The sequence below is a fragment of the Xiphophorus couchianus genome, chromosome 13 (assembly GCF_001444195.1).
Source record: "Xiphophorus couchianus chromosome 13, X_couchianus-1.0, whole genome shotgun sequence".
In the NCBI taxonomy this organism is placed as follows: Eukaryota; Metazoa; Chordata; class Actinopteri; order Cyprinodontiformes; family Poeciliidae; genus Xiphophorus; species Xiphophorus couchianus.
Genome location: NC_040240.1, coordinates 18920941 through 18944773, shown reverse-complemented (window position 1 = coordinate 18944773; position 23833 = coordinate 18920941). Strand labels below are relative to the sequence as shown.

The 23833-nt window shown below is 34.1% G+C and overlaps 2 protein-coding genes across 2 annotated transcripts in view; both read left to right on the top strand.

Annotated features, from left to right (window-relative positions):
* The window catches only part of LOC114155762 (gastrula zinc finger protein XlCGF8.2DB-like), a 723567-nt gene that overhangs the window by 573689 nt on the left and 126045 nt on the right, over positions 1-23833 (top strand). The gene's annotated exons all lie outside the window — the stretch shown is intronic.
* Positions 8547-23833, top strand: part of LOC114155803 (collagen alpha-2(I) chain) — an 18659-nt gene continuing 3372 nt past the window's right edge. Inside the window, exons 1-26 of the mRNA XM_028035912.1 lie at positions 8547-8596; positions 9161-9225; positions 9322-9393; positions 11658-11702; positions 13171-13230; positions 14545-14580; positions 15072-15098; positions 15304-15519; positions 15623-15664; positions 15956-15985; positions 16731-16790; positions 17407-17451; positions 18072-18122; positions 18202-18294; positions 19209-19325; positions 19424-19477; positions 19991-20017; positions 20105-20143; positions 20859-20930; positions 21745-21786; positions 21868-21894; positions 21973-22035; positions 22186-22251; positions 22340-22375; positions 22536-22571; positions 23595-23639. Coding sequence (XP_027891713.1) covers positions 8586-8596; positions 9161-9225; positions 9322-9393; positions 11658-11702; positions 13171-13230; positions 14545-14580; positions 15072-15098; positions 15304-15519; positions 15623-15664; positions 15956-15985; positions 16731-16790; positions 17407-17451; positions 18072-18122; positions 18202-18294; positions 19209-19325; positions 19424-19477; positions 19991-20017; positions 20105-20143; positions 20859-20930; positions 21745-21786; positions 21868-21894; positions 21973-21974 — 1233 coding nt within the window. The 5' untranslated portion in view covers positions 8547-8585 and the 3' untranslated portion in view covers positions 21975-22035; positions 22186-22251; positions 22340-22375; positions 22536-22571; positions 23595-23639. The remainder of the gene's footprint in view (positions 8597-9160; positions 9226-9321; positions 9394-11657; positions 11703-13170; positions 13231-14544; positions 14581-15071; positions 15099-15303; positions 15520-15622; positions 15665-15955; positions 15986-16730; positions 16791-17406; positions 17452-18071; positions 18123-18201; positions 18295-19208; positions 19326-19423; positions 19478-19990; positions 20018-20104; positions 20144-20858; positions 20931-21744; positions 21787-21867; positions 21895-21972; positions 22036-22185; positions 22252-22339; positions 22376-22535; positions 22572-23594; positions 23640-23833) is intronic.

Below are 23833 nucleotides of genomic sequence, written 5' to 3'. Positions count from 1 at the left end.
TCGTCCAGCACAAGCCATGGTCCACAAAGAGCTACCGCAGCATCAGAGGGATCTCATTATTCAAAGATATCAGTCAGGTGAAGGCTACAAAAGAATTTCCAATTCTTTAGATAAACCATGTTTTTGTTCAGCTGGAACTGGGGGCCTTAGTCAGGGTGGACGCAATTATGAACAGTTCCAAATATCAGTCAGTGTTGGCACAAAACCTTCGGCCTCCTGTTAGAAAGAGGAACTTCATGTTTCAGCATGACGATGACCCAAAGCACACATCTACATCAACAAAAGAATGGCTTCCCTGGAATAAGATTAAGGCTTGGGAACGGCCCAGCCAGAGTCCAGACCTGAATCCCATGAACGTCTGTGGGGTGATGATCTGAAGAGGGCTGTGCACAGGAGATGCCCTATTGGATCTATCGGATTTCTATCGGAGTGGTTTGGCAAGAAGAGTGGGCAAATATTCCCACATCAAGCAAGATGCGCCACACTGATGGACTCCCACCCAAAAAGACTGAGTGCTGTAATAAAAGCCAAAGGTGCTGCAACAAAGTATGAGGTTAAGGGTGTGCATATCTATGCAACCAGGTTATTGTAAGTTTTTTATTTTATACTTTCCTCCCTAAAAGATTTCTGGTTTTTTCAATTGCATTGTACAGGTTACAGGTCAGATTAAAGGTGGAAAAAGTTAGAAAAATGTTTGTCTTGCTGTCATTTTTTTTTACATCACATTTGAACAGGGGTGTGTAGACTTTTTATATCCACTGTATGTTTTTCAGAATATAATCTGTCAATATAACTAGTATTTTCAACAAAATTAAGGAATTATTAACTTAAAATAAACTCCTATATATTACATAAAAGTAATTTGTAAGTTAGTTTTCTCCTATTTCAAGTGTAGTAAGATATTTGCACTGCAAACTGGACCAAAAATACTTGTTAATATTATGTGTTTTTGCAGTGTGGATTTAAAGGAACTCAGTGTTTCGACTGTTTCACAATTTTCTGGAAGTTTGTTCCAGATTTGTGGCGCATAGAAGCTGAATGCTGCTTCTCTGTTTGGTTCTGCAGAGACGTTGATGGTTTTTCCTTTTCTAAATTCACATAATAGTTTTAATCAGCATGGCCACATTTGCTGCATCCTAATTTTTGCAAAGCATTTCGCTAGTTTTTAAGCACTGATCCCCAACAGGTGTGTTGAAGTGGGATGAGTCGGGTTACCTGATGCCACAGGTTGAGGTTGATGTTGTGGAAGAACGACTCCTGACCATGAAGTTTCTCTCAGCTGACAAATGAAAACTGGCCTTTAGGTCTGCAGAGGTTAACCGATTCGCACACCACAGAAGAAGGGGGCAGGAGGGCACTTCCTGCCAGATAAAGGAGGCTTGTTTGAAAATGTCCCCTGATTGGTTAATGGGGTCGCGGCTGAGGCCAGCAGCAGGAGGCAACTTAGTGGACCCTGAATGATATGCATGTGTGTCTCCGTCTGTTGGGGTGGGATGTAAAATAAAGCTTTGTTCACACAGAAGCAGGCGATGGGTCGATATCTGTGAGAAGGGATTTACCTTCACCTGAGACGTGCAGACCTGACCAGGTGTGGAAGTGCATCATGTTCTGGTCGCTTCCTGCAGCTAAACAACAGCAAACTTATGCTAAACACAAAAATATGAACATTTTTGTTCATATTCAGCAGCTGTGATATGTCTAGAATAAACTACCAGAATTTACCAGAGGCAGAAGGCGAAGCGACTTTTAAAAAGAACCTCAAGCAGGTTGAAAACAAACCAGTTATTTTTCTGCTGCTTAAAGCGGACAGTTTTAGTTATCTCTTGAGTAAATGTTTTCTGTTGTTGAGTTTTTTTAATCAATCAATAAAGTTGATTTGCATGAAATTTCAGCAACAAAGCAAAGTGCTTCACATCATAAAAACACAAAAATGCAAAGTCATTGAACATACAGGCATTAACTGAAGCATTACGTTTTGTGCTATCGTTACACATTAAAATGTTGATTAATAATTCATTTATAATTTAATTTTACTTATTTCAATATAACAATGTGTTCTGTCCTGTACATTGTACAGTGAGGTTGTTTTTTCTTAGGTCATGGGATGAAATTATGCTAATTCCTGCACTTTTATACTGACATGAATTGTAATATTGTTGATTAATGTTCACTATCCTAATCAAATAAATTAAATTAAGTGACACTTAAGTAAATAGCAACTGCGAAAATGATATCTTAGATGCATATTTTAGTTTTCAGTCTAATTAAAATGTCGTCCCAACTATTTATTGAGACATAAACTCCTTTATTTGAGTATTTTCACCCAATGTTTCTCAGGCATGAAGTCTTGTTGAGAAAATTTATCCAACTTCCAGTTCTGGTTCCTCAGGTGTCACGCTGCTCTTTGTTTCAGTCCAGCGTCCAGGTGAGCTCCAGTCATTCAGAACCAAGCTGGACCAGACCGCCATGCCTTAAAAGTGCCCCTAATTCTTCATCTGGACCCCGTCCCGGAGTCCAGGGCCGGTTCCAGCCCAGTTCTGATTTCAGGACATGTTGCAGCAGATAGATGCAAACTCATGTTCTGCCCTGATTCACACAGACAGCGGGAAAGTTTCATTTCAAAATAACAGCAAAGAAGGTCGCCGGGTTTTCCAGAACGCCGAACGGTTTTACTTTGTTTTCACAAAAAAATAAAGTAAATAAATTGTTTTTAAATTAAATCTTTGGAGTCAAAACCAGAAATCAATCAATCTGTTTTCTTTTCATACGAAGGAGCGACAGTTAGTCTCAATATTCCTGTTTATCATGAGAAGCAAATGATGTTAAATTCGACTAACATCAGTTACTGTTACTAACAGATTCTGCTTTAGTTTGATCTGTAATGTCAGTTTTACAAAATGTTTTATTTTAATTTTGCACCATATTAACAGGCCACTGCTAGGAATATCAGATAGATAGATAGATAGATAGATAGATAGATAGATAGATAGATAGATAGATAGATAGATAGATAGATAGATAGATAGATAGATAGATAGATAGATAGATAGATAGATAGATAGATACGCTGTGCTTTTTTTCTTCAGCAGTGGAGTTTTGTGCAGTAACAATCAGAGTTGGTTAGTAACTATTTACATTTACTAGAATAATTTTTTTTTGAAAAAAATCTACTTTTAGGAGTATTTTTACTACACTGTACGTTTTACTTTTACTTGAGTATTTTTATTATGAAGTATTTCTACTCTTATTTCACTAATATTTCTGGAGTTTTCTGCCCACTGAATGAAAAACAAAATTGTTTTAACCAAAAAGACACCAGACACAGACACACACCTGCATTTTTTTTTTTTAAGTTTCATAAGTTTCATATTGAAAGAAACTGATTTGGAAACATTTTTCTTCTGCCTGATTTTATTTTTTGTTACTTTAATAATTTATTGTCATTTTGGTCCTTAAAATTACCAAAATTTCCACTTCATTTTATATTTTCATCTGACTTAAGGTTAGTTGGGAAATTTTATTCATTTACTTAAAAACAAAACAATTATATAGCATAGAAAAAAACAAGGCAGCAGCAGAAAAGAAATCTCATATCTGCCCTTTTTGTCCCAAAAAATATATTTAAACAAAAGGGATTTACAATAAACTAAACAAAAACATCAACTTAAAAATATTGTATGAATTCACATTATTCTATTTCATATTTCTTCATAAAAATCTAACTTATCATTCTCTTAAATATGTAAATTGATCTGGCATTTTAGTATCACTTTCCTTAAAGTCTGATTTTCCTTTAGATTCTGGAAGTAAAGCTTATGAAGGCAGTATAATTTATGCTTTCTGGTAAAATTAAAGCATATTACCATTGTAATCTAACTCCATTGAAAGTAATAATGTGTTTTTGTGTTGTCTCCACGTTCAGAACAAAGCAAAAGGTCGAAGGTCACTGCAAAGCGACGTATTTATTTCCCTGGAATGTTGGCAGTCGTTTCTCTGCAGCTCTCTGTCGCTTTAATAAAGCTTCCTTTCTATATGTCCTCTTAGCCTGAGCAGAAACAAAGAGCTGCAGCCCTGGAGGTTCGCTGACATGAAACTGAAGCAAAAAGCTGGAAACAAGCAGCCCATTTTCCTTCATGAAACCAAACACTCTGCATGTGCAGCTGAGGACAAAATCCACCTGATGCCAAAATGGATAATTTCCTTATGCAGCATGTATTTTGATCAGATTTGATAAGATGTTTAAGTGTAAAAACATCAGTTTTATTGTGCTGATGGTGTCGAGTATGATTGGAGCATATTATCCTTTTCAGATGAGGAAGGAGCGCAAAGTCATCTTGACTCAAAACAAACAATTTAACTCTTGGAAGTTTCTGAAATATTCTCCATAACTTCAAGGTTTACATGGTTTCTGTCAATACTTTTAATAAATGTATGTGCTGTGTTTTAGATGCACAGATGAGGTTGCATCTAAAACCCGCCGGGTTGGTTAAAGAACAAAAAGCAGCGTTATAAAAAAACAGATTTGAACAGCAATGAAGCTTTGATTTAAAGTATTTCTCTAAATGATATTTTCTTTTCTTGATATTGTGACAGCAGACAAGTGCATGCACTGCAAAAACACAAAAACATTTTTGTCTAGCTTCTAGTGCAAACATCTTAATATGCTTGAAATAAGACAAAACTAACTTATAAATTAATTTTCAGAGATATGAGCTTGTTTTAAATCAATAATTCCTTAATTTTTGTTGAAAAAGTGATGAGAAAACATGAGAAAAATGTCGTTATAAGTTCAATAATCTACCAGTGAAACTAATATCGTTTTCATCAAAATTAAGAAATTATTGACTTAATAAGCTCATATCTTGCAAACAAGTTACTTTTCAGTTAGTTTTAACTTATTTCAAGTCTATTAAGATGTTTGCAGTAGAAACTAGACAAAAAACACTTGGTAAGTTTTTGGTTTTTTTGCAGTTTAACACTAAAACATTTTAATAAAACTCTAGAAATGACCTTTGTGTCCACATTACAAACTGTAAGGATGGTGACTTCCATCTCTCTCACTGAAATTACATGCTTGCATGTAGAACAAAAAGTTCTGCCCTGTTTTCTTTATGTCTGAACTTACAGTAAAAGTCTCTAAACGTCTTCATGTCTGTAAAACTGATTTGTCCCAGATCAGCGTGGATCTCTGACTTCTACGTATTTTCCTTTCGTGTTTCTGGGAATCAGAAAGACAGCCTTATCTTTCTCCTGAACAATACACATCTGTTCCAACCCAGAAGTTAATTACAAATGAAACACGATCAAGTTGAGCCGAGCGAAGGCCGGAGAGGAGAGCCCCGGCATCGGAAAGGTAAAACAGACATACAGGCTGCAATCTTTTATTCTCTGCTCCATATTACTCAAAAATATTCACATTTCTTTTTGCTCCAGCTGATTTTTGCTTTGTTTTTCAGAGTTGCATGTGCTGTGTTGCATGTTGATCTGCAGGTTAGCTGTGCCCTCCACTGACTGATGCTTAACACTGATTACTCCCAACAGATCAGCTGTCATCAGTCAAAGCAGTTTGTTTCACTTTCCCGCTTAAATCCAGAGAAATAAGAGGTTAAAACTCTTTTTTTTTTTTTACTTCTCAAATCTCCAGATATTTGTCCTGCAATGAATAACCAAAAATTTGTTCTGGTAAAGTCCAGTTTAGATTCTGAAAAAAGACAAACCTGTGAAGTTTTAATTTATCTGCATTAAAGGATATAAAACAACCAACTGTATAATTTCTTAGTTTGTATAGAAATATGCCAGATACTCAAAGTTTTCAGTATCTTAACTTTTAATTTTGTCCATTATTATATTTCTTACTGGTTTCTATGTCTCAGCTTTTCTTCATAATCAGTGGAAACATGTAAAAGCTGCTCAACAGTTAAAAGAAAGCATTGAGAGTAATGCCAATGAAGATTTTTCCATTAATTATTGAGGAGGGTGTGAATAATATTCAGCATACCAAGAAAATGTAACATAAATCTCTTACCTTATTTAAAAATCTTTTGAGGGATGCATGGTTTCACATAAGAACAAACTTATGAGGTGAATAAAAATAATTTAAACTTTATTTCTCTCATTCGTTTGAATCATTTTGGGTTTAACTTCACAGAGATTTTCTTTCTAAATAAAAGTGACACGACTATTAAAGGAGATAGATCCAAAATGTTGAATATTAACAGCTGGTTTGGTTTACATGAGTTTGTCTTGAACATAAAATGCATAGTAGATGGAGTTTAGTGGATAAACTTTGGGTCCAAAAGCAGAGTAAAAAAATTTATTTAACCAAAGGAAAGCTCCAAAACTCTTATATAAGATATTTTATATTTTACATACATTTTATACATTCTGTCTACAAAACATATCTGTAAATGTTATTAGATTGGATTAAAATTCATGATTGTTTTCAGAAAAAAATAATTTTTTTCCACCCGTGAATCTATTTTACACCAGAATAAATAAAGATCTTGAAAATTCATCATATTTAACACATTCAAAACATTTGGACATCGATAAAACATGTTTGGTGGTAAAGAAGGAAATACAAATTAAAAGCCCAAATAAACACCGAAACTCAAAGACATTGCAGTATAAACAGTAAATATCCACTGAATCTGGGAAAGAGAGCTACACATTTCAAAATGTTGGAAAATTTAAAAATAATTAATCTAAAGAAAATAACAGAACAGTAATATTCTGATGATTTTTGATTAGATCTTTAATTTTGAATTTGATCAGAAAACTCTGAGAGTTCATAAAATAATGAACAATCCTGAGAATTTCAAAACTGGTGACATAAAGATACTGATGTTCTGTCTGCAAAAATAATTAGAAAAATTAGCTTGGAGGCATTTTGTTACAACTAAATGTTACTGAGTTTTGTCCTTTTCCGTCCTTGTTACTTTATTTAGCTTACGTTTTTTATTCTGTCGTATGAATTTATTTATATGTGTTTCCTCTCTGCTTTATTTACTGTTCATTTTTATTATCCTGATAGAAAAAATCAAGCCTGTCTTCTGGTTGTTTAAATCTTGTTGGGTTTTTTTTACCTCACACAGTTGATTCTTTTATTTAATTATCTCTACAGAATCCATTGAGTCCCTAACGCATGAGTTACTTTTGTCAGAACCTTTCATAGCTTTTTTCCCATAAATTTATAGATATTGAGCTCTTACATTTTTCTAACAAGATTAATCCATTAACAGCAGCCTGCAAACTTATGTTTTATTTAACCATTGTCATGACTTGTAAAGATAAATGCAAGTTAAAATGCTTAAATCTTAAGTACAATTTATTTCAATTCAAAATGATCATTGAAAAATTTTGAGTTTTCTTTAATTTCAATTTACTTACATTAAGACCAAATAATGCCAGCTGCTCTCCTGGTGGTAGATTATATTATCTAAAAGTCACAAAACAACAAGCTCTTTAACGTGTGTAATCTTTTCCTTTTTGAATAGTTTATTGTTCATTTAACTTAATTTCTTCTTGAAAAAATACACGTGACAGTAAACTTGATGTATTTAATTTAATGAGGTTGATATGATATTCAGTATATAACTTTAATAAAGTAGGCAACTGCTGCAGCGTTGTTTAGAGCACTTACCCTACGATGATGACCAGATGGTAAAATGACTTTAAGCTGCCTCTTGTCTTGGTGGGTAAAATATACCCCAATATGTTTGCTAGCATAAACATATTGTATGATATGACACATAGTTGGTGCAAAAATTTTATTTTATAACTAAAAAAAAAGCCAAAACTGAAAATGTTTAGGCAGTAAACCTGGCTACAAGTTTGATGGAGCATTCTGAATCTAATCTCATCACTTTCCTAAACTGATGGCCTAAATTACTTTTTGCCAAAAGGGATTTTAGCAACAAATATTACCACCTCTTTCTGTCCAAAAGACGTTCTAGGCTCAGAAAAATGACTCTTGGTAAAAATAAAATGAAAAAGGTTCAGGACAGGAATGTCACATGACCTTAACAGCTGTTAGGTTTCTCTCAAAGACTGAAAACAAATCCGTCTCTTTATAAAACTGATTTTTTTTTTCTCCCCTTTTCATGTAGATAAACACCAACAGTTTTCACAATGTAAATTGTTAAAGATTGTTTAAGTGGGACTAATTTGCCTTAAGTGTGCTTGGATATTTTAATTTTTAACAAAAACAAAGAATTAGCATGTCTAAGGAGAGTTCCCCTTCTGATTGTTAGAGGTCACTTGCCCAGGTGAACTCTACCCCTACCCCCAGTGCATGATGGGAAGTCCTTCAGTTTAGCTTGGACAAAATCTGAACATTTAGCATGAATGAAAAAGCGACACAAACAGAGTAGAAGCAGCAGAATGAGGAAGGAGACGGATCGATTTGTACTGTAGCCGTTTCCGGGGCATGAAGTTTGTGTTTGCAGAAGTGTTTGTAGTTTTTAGGGGTAGCGTGGTCAGCCCCTCCCCTCGGTGTCTGTGTATAAATTTGAGGGTTTGAAGGAGGGGCTGCAGCTCTTCAGCTTCATCTCTTTAGTTCAACAGAAAAAGTGTCAGACAGCAGCATGCTGCCACCGTGAGTAACGCTGATTATCCTGAGATTTATTCACATTTATGCCACTGGTTTTGTGTTGTCATTTACTGGATGAGCTGATCTTTATTGTGCTGATTTGTCTTTATAATATTGATCTTTAGCACTTTTTTTAAATAAGAAATTTGCTTTTATATTACTGATTACAAAAATAAGTCTGACATTCTGGGTTATTGGTGTATTTTTTGTTGTAATATTCATCCTGTTTATACAACAAAATAAATGTTTTTATATTAGAGTTGTGATCAATTTTATTTATTTTTTTATTTTTATACATATAATTACTTATTTATAGTGCATCTAGTTAAAAGGCAGCAATATTTGAATATTTTTTCTCCTTTTTGTAATTAATCAGACTATTAATCAGATTGTGTTTAATGAGTAATAGATTTTTTAAAGGAAAATTAGTCATAATTTTAAAGCAGATTATTAATATTTTCTTTATATTCATTATTTTTTACTCTTGTAAAAAAAAAAAGAAAAATTCTTTTAAAATCTGCTTTATTCCCTAATAATGAATATTCCACTCATCTGTTTTATAAAAAAAAGAAACCTACTGATCGTGTCGATAGTCATCCTTCTGGCAACTACAGCATCTACGACACCTGTGGAGGGTAAAAAAATGAAAAATATGAGATTAATTTTGTTTTACTTTTTATATTCTGGCTTCTGCAGCTGGTGGAGATGAGAGTTTGTGTTGTGTCTTCCAGAGAAGGAGGTGGAGGAGGTGGAAACGGAGGCCACAGAGATGCTGGAGGGGGAGGTGTCTGAGGAGGAGGAGGGTAGGGCTGTGCCTGAGAAAAAAGAATCAAATAATTTCACTAAAAAACAAAAGGTCAAATTAATCTTAATCTGATGAACAAATAATAACCACAAAACTAAACTGATCATAATTTTTTTTGAAACCTTTTGCTTCATGATAATGTGTTAATGAAATACACTTGAAAAAGCGTTAAACCGTGTGAAAAACTGATCAAACATCAAACCTCTAACTTCACTAACATCCATTTATGACATGTTAACTCTTTACCTTCGATACCAATAATAACCCAAACTAACAACAGCTTTATTGTGCTTTTATTTTAATCAATCCATCAAAAAACATTTTGATTTAGAAGAATATAGACATATTTTTTTAGAGAAGGAAGATCAAGACATCTTGAAAAATGGTATTGTTGCAGTTTAAATGTTTTTTCAGTTCATTCCAGAGGGGAAACTAAATATTTTTGGTCTGTTTGATATTTCAAAGGGAGATTAAATAATTTAAAACACCAAAACTTTTTTTTCATGAGGCAAAGTTAATAACTTCATCAACAGATGTTTCTTTGCATCTTTGTTTTCTACATCAGAACCGTAAGGATACAATGTTTTTTCTTTAACTCTACAACCTTCATCCTATAACAGATAAAAGTTGTGTCATTATACCAGACAGACATGTTCAGTAGAAAGAAAACCACTTTACTGTGCAGCTTTTCAAATACTTGTCATCATACCGACCGAGTATTAAAAAGATATTTTTGTCAAAGTGCTGAAAACTGAGCCAGGATTTGTCAGGATAGCAATATTTTTATGGTTTGTTTGGTTTGTTTAGAGATGTTTGCTCTTGCAGATACAGTTTTCATGTGTTTCATTTGTTGGCTTTTTCTCCAGATAACCAATATTCAACCATTTGAATATTATAATATTACAGCCTCACTTCACTAAACCGTGTAGTTTAAACCCCAACAACACAGACACAACAGCATGTTTTATTTACAAACCCAATCCAGACATTTGTTATCAAAAAGTTCTTTTTTCAGGAACTAAATTCACTTAATGAAACACCTCATATAGATTAATTACACAAACCTTTGTTTGCAAGTCTTTATTTTTTTTATTTATGACGATTTTCTCCCTGCAGGTCATGAAAACACGACACTTAGGATCAGAATATTTTGTCCCACTAACAGCCTAAGCTTAAAGGTTATTTTCAAAAGGTATTTTTAATTTGACAAACAAGCCTCATCAGAATCCATTTTCTAACATTATTGGACATAAATATGTGTATTTTAGTAACTGCTTACATCTCTACAAACAAGCTGGGCAAAGTTACTGCAACATTTCAGATCATTTTTTTATGTTTTAAAACATTTCTGCACTGTTTTCAAGAATAATTTCCACAAAAGGGCAAAGATCATCTCAGAAAAATTACATTTTTATGGCAACAAAGCCTTAAAATCTTCAAGTTGATGTGTACATAACAGTTATTTGCAGTCTGCAGGGGTAAAATAAAGTTTTGCTTCCTGCCCAGGGGCCCAGATTTTCCTACAGCCGGCCCTGCTGGTATGAAGACTATTAAACAGAACAAAATGAAATTTTAAAAAAGTCAGAAAATTACAAACTTGATGCAAATGAATTCCAGCCAAACGGAATAAAAAATAATAATAACTCAATAAATATTAAAACATTAAACATCCTACAAAGACCAGACAGAGAGAAGAGACGTTCCTGGCATGTTTCTCGTCTGAATCTATAAAAATGATGTTAAACCTTTTTTAATTAGAAAAATAAATGTTGGATTTTTCTTCTTTTCAGATGATGATGATGACTCCAAGAGTCAGGATAATATTGATGGTGAGCAGATAAAACATCATGACCTTTACATATAAACCTTCATAAACAAAAATCTAAATTGAAGGTCAAACCTCTGAAATTTATTTTTAAACTAATTATTTCATAAAAATTTGAGGTTACTCCTCACATTACCAGACAATTTTAGTGTAATTTAAGCCATAAACCTACATTCTTCTTATTGGAATTTCATTTTTTTTAAATAAAGAAACTAATAACCATTTTCCCCCTTAGAAAGCGAGCAAATCTGAAAGCCTTTTCTGGATATTTTACTGAGTTTGCATTTAAACTCAGTGTTGTCCTGCAGGATTCCTTTTCAGATTTTAATGCCACGGATCCTCGGTGTTTTTAATAACCCCAGACTTTCTTTCACCTGCTGGAGACAGAAGGTTTATTCATGCCGAACACCTGATCCCCTCTCCTCCTCCTCCTGCAGGAGCTCAGCAGACCACCGTGTCGGCAGCGGCAGCCGGAGGTTCAGGTGAGTCAGACCCGATCGGGTTTTCCCTCCTGAACAGTCTGCTTGTTTCCAGTTTGGTTTCATATTTAATCCAGATTAACTGGCTGGTATTCTGACCAGGATTAACCTGATTCACATCCGGAAAATAATTCCACGATTGTGGCAGGATGACTTTGTTAGAGCCATTAGCGCCACCTGCTGTCAAAGATCAGAATTACAGGTAAAATCTTAAAGTAAAAAAAAATCTCCATTGATCATTTCTGGTTAAATGTATGCAAAGAAAACTACATATTCCAAATAATAAATAAGAATTAAATCATTTCAAATATATTTTAAATTTACAAACTGATTGCAGCCTACAGAAAAATGGGATCAATTACAAAAATATTTATCTTACATTTTCTTCAGAAATATGTTTCACAGATTAAACCTCCGTGTTTTACTTAATCTAGGTTTGTTCATCTTTTTACAACTTTAAATTTCTTCACATTTTCTCACATCTTTGGAAAAAAAAACTTTTAATACATTTTACTGGGATTTTTGGTGAAAAGCCAAATCAAATCAATCTCTTCATTGAAGAGAAACAGAAGGAAAAAAAATACATACTTTATAATTTCCTTTAAAAATCAGAAGATTTTGACAAGCATTAGTATTCAACAACAAGCCATTTTTTTATAAACTTCAAAATGTGTTTAGTCTAAAATAATCTAGTTTAATTTTGACCAGTCAAGTAGTTTAGATTTTTAAACCAGAGCTCAAAGATATCTAAAATAGTTATTTATCACGTCTCCGGGTGTGGAGCCAAGCTGCCCGTAGATTTATACTGATGATCAGTTTATTCTTTATAAAGAAATGTTTTTCACTGGGAATAAGGCTTTAGTTTTAAAGTGTGTTCATTTTAATTAAAAAACTGCAAGTCTTTTTCATTTCTAAAAAATGTTTTTTAACAGGACTTTGCTAAGAAACTAAAATTGTAACTGAAAGGTAAAAATCTTTGAACTCATAATCTCAAGTAAAGAACTTGTTTTGGGTTTTTTCAAAGCTATTTCCTGAAATATTCAACATATGAGCGGTGAGTTTACCCTTTGTAAACAACTTTAAAACACAAACAAGTCTTTTCTTCAAGTTGTATGCATGACAAACCAGAAAACTTAAACGGCCCAATGTCTTCGAACATGTTGAATTTGAGCTATTTGTGCATGAAATCTTGATTTTAACATCTGCTCTTATGAACACTGGCATCAAGTTTGTGCACATTATATGTGAATAATACATTCTGATTCTGATATAATCTCAACTTACTGCTATTGTTTTTAGACAATAGATTTCATCTATCTTGAATCCCATAAATTTACTGCTAAAGAAAAAAACACTTTTTTCAAATGTAATATTCTAGTACTTAAAGTTGTTGTGATTTTTAAAAGATGTATGTTTATGTATGTCAAAAAGTCACTTGTTTCTGTTTATGTAATGACGGACATTTTGTCAGTTTCCAGTGGTCATTCTCCAGAGATGGGGTCTCATGTAGGGGCAGCAGGAAGCTCTGCAGGTAAATAAGTTCACGTTTTTCTTTTCTCAATTTGGATTGCAGCGCACAGCTGCCGTGGTAAAGTTATTTTTTCATGTTGTTATTGGAGTTAGTAGTTATCATCATTAATGGTTTACTTGTGTTTGGTTGGTATTTTCCTGGTTATTTGGAGATATTTGGTGCGTTATTAATTGGATTTTAGTTGATAAACTTCACACAGGTTGTTGGTATACCATGTAGTTTGTTGGTCCCGGTTCATGTTTGATGGTGATCATCGGTTTTTGGTGTGCTTGGCAGTCAACATCACTGAAGTTTGATACATAGCTTCAGGGCCGGCCCAAGGCATAAGCAAACTAAGCAGCCACTTAGGGCCCCAAGGCCACTAAGGGGCCCCCTCAGTGGAGCAAATTAGTTTTTTTGTAATAATTTCTATGTCATTATAATATCAAAAACACACAATTGCACTATGAAGTGGTTTGTTTTTACAATAAAATATATTTGATCATGTATGAAGAAATCATTATTTTATGTACATATTGTTAACTGTAAACGTTCAGACCTGAGCTGGTGGGTCGGTCTGCCAGTCAAACCTCTCACTGTAGAGCAGAAGAGGACGGAGGCTGATTTTTAAACCTTTGCTGATGAAGATAAGATTAGGGGATAAGATCAGCTTCACATGTATTAGCCAATCACGATTCCCCAAAATTAAGGAAATCGGCGCCCAGAAATCAACTGGTCGATAAATCAGTTGGCCAATAAATGCATCCTACATTATATATGTATATAATGTAAACAGCACTGCCAGAGATGCAATAAGTTTATAGCAGGTGTGTGAATGATCTAATGATCGGATTTCTGATTGCAGTCAGTCCACATTGTTACCAGAACTAGAGGGACCCAAAATCACATTTCGCTTAGGGCCCCATGGAGTTTTGGGCCGGCCCTGCATAGCTTAAGCCAAATGTTTGATCAGGATTTAGTTGAAATTTGTTGTTATAGTGGACGCATAGTTTTCTGTTTAATGTAACTCCAATTTATTTACAAATTTACCGGTTTGCCGATTTTATTTTTGTAGGGTGTTTCTAAAATAGTCAAATTCAGCTTCTGAAGCTGAAATATCTAGATGCAATGCTACTAGATATGCTAGCTTGTGTTCACAAACAGCCAATCCAGGAGGCGCCACTGATTTTCATTGGTGCTCATCGGTCGTGAGCCAAAAGTGGACTGTAAATGGTAGCAATGTGCTTTTGCTAAGACAGATTCCACTGTACATTTTAATGAATGTTAAGGTATGTTTGGTGTTTTAATCTAGAAGTGTATTTTCTTGTTTTTCAGGTCACGGAGGTGATCTCTCCTCTGTCGATTTAGCAGGTAATTTCTACATTGTGCTTCATCTGTCAGCCATGTTTCTTGAGTCAGGAAACCAAAACAAACCACCTGCTAGTGGCGTGTATCACTGCATCTTTATGGCAGTATGGACTTTATTAAGTTTTACTTTCCATAAGCAAACTTTTAATTTGTTCAGTTTAGAGTTTCAGGAGGTACAGGTAACACTGATGTGACATCGATTCTTACATTTCTGTCTCACAAAATAAATGTGCTTCCACTACATCTTACTGCTGTTGTTGCGAGGAGCGGCCATTTTGAAACACAAAAGTCAGAATCTCCCATTTCCGAATGCAACTGGAGCACAACATTAGCCAGCGTGTTGTTTTAAAATCTGGCGGTCCTTGAACAGCTGGAGCTAATATTGTAATACCCGCAGCCACCAAAAGGGGCGCTGCAACAACAACAGAGGCACCAATGGCTACATAATATTAAACTCTAAATGAAATGTTTTTTATGTTTATTTTTTTGTACAGCAGCTGGACATCCAAGCAGCTCCTCAGGTAAACAAAATTCACCGTTTCAGTTCATAAAAATAATAAATAATATAAAGATGGCTGCTCACTAAATAAAATTTTTCTGTGCAAATCAATTATAAAACATTTCAAATTCTGCTGTTCATTTAAAATCTGACTGAACTTATTCAGTATTATTTTACTCAACATTTTGACCAGAAAACCTGTTATTGTTCCGCTTCTGATCGCCCAGGTTCTGAAGGCTCCACGGGTTCCGCAGCCTCTGTAGGCTCTGCAGGATCTGCAGGTTTTGTGGACTCAGCAGGATCTGCAGGTTCTCCAGGGTCTGTAGGCTCCATGGGTTTTGCAGGTTCTGTAGATTCTGCAGCTATTTTAGACTCAGGAGGATCTCCAGGTTCTGTAGCAGCTGAAATCTCTGGTGTTTCTGCAGGTCAAACTCACCCAGCAGGTAATCAAGAGAGTATGTCTGAGTTAAAGCAGGATCATATGAATAAATGTGCTGGTGTGAATCAAGTGCAACTGTTCAATGAAACTAATTTTTGTTCTTTTAGGATCCGAGCGCCTACCAAGTCCATCTAAAACAGACATGAACGGTAAAATATCCAATCATTGATGTCAGTCGGCTCACTTTTAGTCCAGAGCAATTCGATGTATGTGGAAATCTGCCATTGGTAGAATAATTTAAGGAGTTAGCCAAGCAGGAGTCTACAACTTTAAATTTCAACATGATAAAAAGAAAAACATCTAAAATGAACTTTAATTAATTTTTTACCCACTAACTCCTATTAGCCCAATAGATTATTACATTTAGCAGCAGAGCAGGAATAAAACTGACTTTTCAACATGTGAGTTTCTCTGGTTTAAAAGCTTTGTTTCTGTTTCAGGTCCTGGTGGAATAGACTCAGAGAATAATGGTGAATTTACTTAAAATTACTTAAAATATGTTGCATCATATAGAATAGTTGATTTCATATACATATCATTGGTTTCATATGGGAAAATAATGTAAATCACTGGAACTACTAAAAATGCTGGGAATCTTTTAAGGCTAATTTAAACCCTTAAACTACCGGGTGTAACTTTTATTAAATTTTTTTTTAAATGTTTTTTTTTTTTTACATATTTGTTAAAACTTTGTTGCTACAGTATAATATGAAACATAATTTATGACAATCAAACTCTTTGGCTTTCTCCCAGTGCTCCCAGTAATAACAGCCGAAAAACACAGCTTGGTCTGAAACAACCAATCAAAACCAGGAGGAGGGTCTTAGGGCTGTCAATCACTCTAGTGTATGCTCTGTTCCCACTCTCCACTTGCTCTCTGCTGCACTACAACTAGCACAGTCTGACTCAGTTTTTATCGAGTGATGAATGATAATTCGTCTCTCCTCCATTAACACATTGAGCAGCATATGCATGAAGTTGATTGGCAGCGCTAAGCCCCTTCTCCTGGCTCTGATTGGTTGATGGAGAGCGTTGCATTTCTTCAGACAGATGTAGGGTGAAGATGGAGGAGCTCAGTCTTTTCACAGACCATCTGTCTCATACTGTGACGACAAAGTGACAATTTTACCAAATATGTAAAAAACTGAATTTTTTAAAAAAGTTACAAACTTCAGCTTCAAAATCAGTTGAGTTAGTTGTTGTTGTTATTTACAGGTAATGGACAGAAGCTGCTGAACGGTGGAGGAGGTGGAGCCGGAGTCGACAGTCACACTGGTGAGCAGAAGGTGGAAAAAATAATTTAAGATCAGCGAAATTTGACTAATTCAAGGAAGACTGAATGTCTCAAAATCAATTTTTCAAAGCAGTGAAAACTATTAGACCTCAAGCCAAAACAAAAGCCTTAACCGCTTCTACTGTCATTTTATTCCCCTTTGGAAATATCCAGGTCTAGACATATAGTTTATTTTATGACAGAGAGATTTTATATTCTCTGTTGAAAAACAAAATGTCTCCCATATGTATTCAGATAATCAAATTTATTAATCCAGGCGACTTGAACATAACATGACTTGTCGTTTGAATGTCTGAAGATTTGAACCAACAAAGTTCAGAACTGGAAAAAAAATTATTATTCGCTCACTTTAGGACTAAAACCCCCCCAAAAATTATCAAAACAAAATGAAGTAAAGCAAAGAGTTCCTCCACTCAGCAACAGAAACCAGATGAGAAAACTTCTATGTACTAGTAAAAAGTTGAAAAAAGGAGACACAATCCATGATTACTCTCCAGTTCTGCCAACATCCACTCTCTAAAACCAATTAGTTCACTTTTTTTGCTTTAACATTATTTTCATATTTGCATAAAACATTCAAATGTTGTGTTTCATCAGGAATCGTTGATCCGTCCAGTCATGACTTCCTGCTCAACCTCATGGGTACGTTTGTCTCATCCATTAGTTCAATTTGCCTGAAGATTAAAATATTAAAAACTCATTATAAAGACAAAAAACACAGATTCATTTGGAAATTCAAAGTTAACAGGATTTGTTTTTCAAACGCACCTTTGTATTTCTAACAGGGCAAATACTACAGTTGATCAATTTTCAAAAATAACATAAAACAGCATATAGCGGATGGTGAAATAAATGTTAAAAGATTCAAAGAGAGCTAATAATAAATGTTTATTAAATGTTCAGATGGTGATTTATGCCTAGTTTACAGAATTAGAGTTTTATAAAGGGACGGATTTGTTTTCAATCTTTGAGAAAAACCAAATGGCTGTTCAGGTCATGTGACGTTTGTACTTTGAGACTTAATGGCCTAAATCTTTTTCTTTTTATTATTATTAAATCATATTTTGTAAAGCGGTTATGTTGTAATTTTAATTTAAAAATGTTTATATCATTTTTTTAGAGGCTTGAGACTAATGATTTGATTTGAACTTGAAAATTATTTGTGAAGAACTTTAAAAAGCCTGAACATGTTTCTACACAAATACTTTATTGCAATTCCTGTTATGTTAACTTCAGTATGTTGTTGATTATTGTGTTTTCAGGTGGTGGTTTGGTGGATCCTTTCAGTTCAGATGCTCACTTAAATATTCCAGGTCTGATCTCTCAGATTTACCACTGAAGAAGAAGATACGAGAGCTCTGAAACTCTGAAACTTGTGTTTTCTTCTGGCAGCTCACTTGACCGCACCGCCTCACCATGAGTTCTCAGGCCCTGGAGAGACAGCAGCGCCACCTGGTGGACAGAACATCCCAGACTCGCCTGCAGGTAGTAATTTCTCCTACAGTTCGGCTTAGATTTTATTTTAGAGTTGGGCTGGATAATATGGCTGAAAAACTTCTCACAATATAAGCGCTTCATATCAGTCGATATTGATAGTTGTCAATATTGATAATTATTGATTAGTTTTTTTGTTTTAAATATTGCCAAACCTGTGGTGTGATCTTTCCTCCTTTCCACGGTTTTCACTTCATGCCATTGTTTTTTTTTATTTTTAAGTTTTGAGGCAAAGTGGCAAAACCTGAAACTGCTGCTACGCCAGTTACTCAACAGGTTGTTGCTAGGTAACCAATGACTGAGTTTTTACTTTTTAATTGACACCGCCTACTCAGATTTGGGCACTAACTAGTTACATTTACTCAGCTACATTTACTTAAATTTTTTTAAATGTACTTTCAGGACTATCTTTACTACTCTGTACTTTTTACCTGCACTAAAGTAATTTAATATGAATTATTTCTACTCCCACTTGAGTAAAATTTCTGGCTTTTCTACCCATTGACTGAAAAACAAACATGTTTTAACCAAAAATTCACCAGACACAGACATGCCTGCAGTTTTTGCTAACGTTTTTTATTGGAAGAAACTGATTTGGGAAAAAAATATCTTGCCTGATTATTATTTTTTGCTACTTATATTAATTATTGTCATTTTTGTCCTTAAAATACCAAAATTTCCACTTAATTTTTTTATTTGGTCCATCTCTTAATGGACCAAATATTCCTGTGCAGTTATTGATCGGAGTTCAGTGAATCTTCTATTGAATATTCTATCTCATGTACGATGTACGGATATTGATTACGTGTCTATTGTAAAATATATTGATACTCATTCATTGTCCAGCCTTATGTTAGAGTAAAACAAATATCTTTTTACGTTCTTTATGTTTCCTGGTGGTAAAGATTCTTTGTATCACACTGTAGGAAGGGTTGACCAATCAGGCGCAGGCGGCACCTCGCTGACATCCGGATCTGACCAATCACTGGCCAGGCCTTTCCCAGGTTTCTCTCATTCTGCAGGTAAGTGGAGGAAAAGATGTTTGGGGTGGAAACCCCGGAAGAACCCGCAGATGTTTCTTAAAGAAAAATAAGAGCCTGTTTTTGCTCAATATGTTCAGTTTCCTCAACATCTTTAATAGACAATGGCAACGGAGATCACCAGCAGCAGACAAGTAAGAGATCTACTTCTGTTACTGTTACCATCATTATTTGATGTTATTTTATATTATGTAATTAATTGGTAATTCATTCTGTTCTGTTGTTATATATAACTTGTTCTGTTATTTAGTTTGTAATAATTTTATGGATCATAACTTATTTGTCGGTTCTTTAGAAAAGTAAATTGAACCGATATATCCATGTCACATGTTTTTAATTACAAATTTATGATAATTACTGATTTGTGAACTGATAAATTTCATTAAATTGAGGTAAAGGGTAGGATTAATAAAGTGTTAACTTCTTCCAGAAAAGCAGTGGCCAGCTAATTATTTTGTTAGCTAATGTATGCACATGTTTTCTGTTTTCCTACTGGTTATTAGCTTTCCTTGGTTTTAAAAAACAGTTTGAAATAAATAAATACTAAAACTGTACATGCTCACATCTGTAGGGTCGCTGCAGTAATCAAGTGCTGCTTTATTAACTTGTATCTTTTACTTCTCTGACTTTTCTATTTGTCTCCTCAGATGGAGAAGAATCCCCTGACAATAATGGTAAAATTGTGCTGCTTTTTATTTTTCTTTTGGTGCTTGGCTGCTTAATACAGAAACCCAGATAGTAAATATGATTTTTATTTTCAGGAAACGGTAGACAGACTGTGCTGACAGACATGAATGGAGGTAAATTACTAAATCCTTCTCTTATGTTTCATTTTTACACCCAAAACTTATGGACAGGGTAAGAAAAAATGTCAATTTTAAAGATTTGGTTTCAATAATAAAGTAATAAAATTATGGGAAGACATTTGTGTGAGAATAAAGTCAAAATATGACCAAAATAAAGTCGTAAATTAATGAGAACTTCGATACATACATCTGCAGTAAAATTACAAATATTGAGCATCTTGTTAAGTTATACTTTGATATTTTGTTATAGAAATAAGGAATTATCAGCGGTAGTTTAAATATAAAATCAGTGGCCAGCTGCTACTGACAATAAATGTGTTTATTTTGACTTTATTCCGGTAAATTTACAACTGTATTCTGGGGAGTCCAGATCTCCGTTTTCTGCAATTTAGGACATGGTAATACAAATATGTTCCACACATGATATAATATAATATATTCCAAACGTAATCAGAATCGGCTGCACACAAACAAGGAATTTGAATTTGGTTCCACTTTGTTCTCAGTGTAGACAATTTAAACTTAGAAATATGAAATATTATAGAATAAACTATATTTTTAATATTGCATAAAACTAGAAGGCTTTACTGAATATATGTACATACAGTGCTTTTACAGAAGATCAGATCAATGCAAATATGCAATTATCTGTATGATTTATTCAGAAGATTTTCATTTAATTCCTGTTAGTTTTGTGTCTCTTTTGTAGAAGTGACAGAAAGAATGGTTTCTCTCCATGATGTTAACACTCAGAGCCTGCAAATGCAAACTGATCTCACAGGTAAAACTGCTGGTTCATTCATATCTGACCGCTGTTGGTTAAAGCAAACTAAAGAGGTTGGATCTCTGGTCAACATTAGTAAATAAATTCAGCCTGAATCTCTTCTGATAGCATCAACATTTCATTTTACAAATTGATAAAAACTCAGCAGGACGATTGTCAGCTTTATTCACCTGTAATTGTTCATATTTTTATTTGATACAAATATGTAGCTACATATTGTTTTTTAATAGTTGTATTTTATGTATGATTTATAAGTTATCCTCCAAGGATTACTGTTAAAGTAATTAAAAAAGGCCTTAAAAATGATAAATGATCTATAATTAAACCAGTTTTGTTTGTGACCATCCTTTATTTTTAGAATGACTTCATTCATTCATTTAATTTTTTAACCAGGTTTATCTTACTGAGATCTCACGTCTTTCTTGGAACTTAAACATGTTTGACGCTGTATTAGGCCATTGGAGATAGGAAAAAAAGGAGTAAATTTCAGTAAATTTCTAGAAAAAAACTAAGGAAATTTTGAGATTGATGTCAAAAACTTTCTAAAACAATGGAAATTTCTGAGTTTCAAAAGTTTAAAATTTTCTAAAAAAAAAAAAAAAAAAAAAGGAGAGAAATTTTTAGATTAATCTCAGAATTTCTCTAGAAAAAAATTGGAAATTTCTGTGTTTGAAAAGTTGAAAATTTGCTAGAAAAATCTGAAAATTTGAGATTCGTCGCAGAAATTTTCCATAAAAAAAAACATGAAAATTTGAGTTTAAAAAGTCAAACATTTTCTATTATAATAATAAAACAAAACTTTTGTCTGCAGGTGGAACAGAGTCTGTCACCCGTCTTCATGTTGACTTCTTAAGTAAGTTTCACTAAGATATGAGTCAAGCAACTCATATCTTGAATATGAGTCAAAACTGAATATTTTTATGTTCTGATCCAGATTCAGGTCTCGGCCGTGATGTCACATGTACAGATTTGTGCGACAACATAATAAGACACAGTGATCGATTAACTTTTCATTTTATGTTGAATGATTTTGTTGCAGAGTTGTCTCCCATCACTTTGAGCATAGAACCTGCAGCTGCCGTCACCAACACGCTGAGCCCAGGTACACCTGTCCAATCACACGCCTGTCCAATCACACGCCTGTCTGTTCACACACCTGTCTGTTCACACACCTGTCCGTTCACACATCTGTCCGATCACACGCCTGTCCGTTCACTCAGCTGTCTGTTACTGCATCTCTTCCCTTTTCCAGTTTCAGGTGTTTATTCCAACACAGATCAGGTTACTGTGCCAGCAGACTCCACAGGTACAGACACAGGTAAGGCTCTCAGCATTCAGGAATTGTTGCCATAGTATCAGAATCCAGGTCAAAGGTCAGTCATGACAGTAAACTGCCATTGTTTTAGTTACAGCACATCCAACAGGGACTCCATTTGACTCCAGTAAGTTGTGTTTATTTTTTTTGAAGGAAGGAGCTTTGGTAGTATGTTATTGTTTTGTGCCTTTCTTCAGTATATTTATGTGGATTTCTTTCTCTGCGTGGAAAAATAAATATATTTATATTTCAAGATCATTGTGTTGTTTTTGTTTGGTTGTTTTCAGGTCATCTAGCAGGGACAGATCACTCACAAATGGCTGGTAAGTTTAATATTAAAAATGCATCAATAGGAACTTTTTGGTCGATTTTAGATCTGTGTTTGGATTTTTTTGGGGTGGGAGGTTTCATAAGGTTTTGACCAATTCGAGTAACCTCGCGATTTTTAAGATATCATTTAAAATCCTAACAGGCATTTATTTTGCCATAGAGATATACCCGTTACCCCCAGACAACAACAGCAAAATATGTTTTCCTTTTTTTCCATTTTAACCATTTAAAGGGCAATTTGTGTACTAAATTTCATAGTTTTCTTATCAAAAAACAAATAATGTAAATGAAATATTTTGAACATTCATTTGTAATTAATGTTGCAAGACCTAAATATTGGTCTTTGATTGGCAGTGACATTCATTTTGATACATCTTAATTTTTTTCTACAATGTTGAATTTAAAACATTTCAGTAAAAAAAGGGTTGAAAACAAGCTACTTTTACTTCTTCTATTTTTATTGAAACATTTTATATTTGAACTAATTAAACATAAAATATGCATATGAAGTATTAATTTGCGATTCAACCCATTTAAAAGTCAGTATGTTTGCATAATCTTTTTGTTTTTCAACTAACCTAAACATGTTTTTTATACACATCATTACCCAACATCAACAGTGATAAATACTTATTTCAGCGGCATTACTCCCTTGCAGAAAAGAGTAAAAAGTGTGAAAGTTGGTGCATAGCGCCATCTGGTGGGCAAATATAAAATTTAGTAGTTGATTGGTAGTTTAAGTTTAGATAAATGTGGGATGAATAATGGCCTCTCTGTGTTATACATACATAACAAATGTGTCGGTTGTTGGGTAGCCATTTTGACCATTTCCAGTTCCAGCTCAGGATTCGGGGTAGATAGATCAAAATGCACACTTCATAAGTAAATGTTCTGAGATCTTGAATTCTTTGTTTACAGGCTGAATAGCTGAGATGTTATTTGTTTCTGTTAGTGTCTTAGATCAGTTGCTGAAAGCTTGTTTGTTCTCTTTTCTTGGTTGGGCTTGTCCTCTGCAGGTTCAGTCACTGAACAGTACAACCCATCTGGTCAGGGTCCTGAAGGTTAGTAACGCCTGTGTCACTTAATCTGGTCACCTTTGAACTCTGCTGTTTCACATTCACAAAGTATTCACACCCCTTGAGCCTCTTTACACATAATCAAACTGGATTGTACTTATTTATATAATAGGGAACACAGAGAATCAAAGAATCCTAATATACAGTTTATTTTTTGCATATATTACATTTCTGTCCTC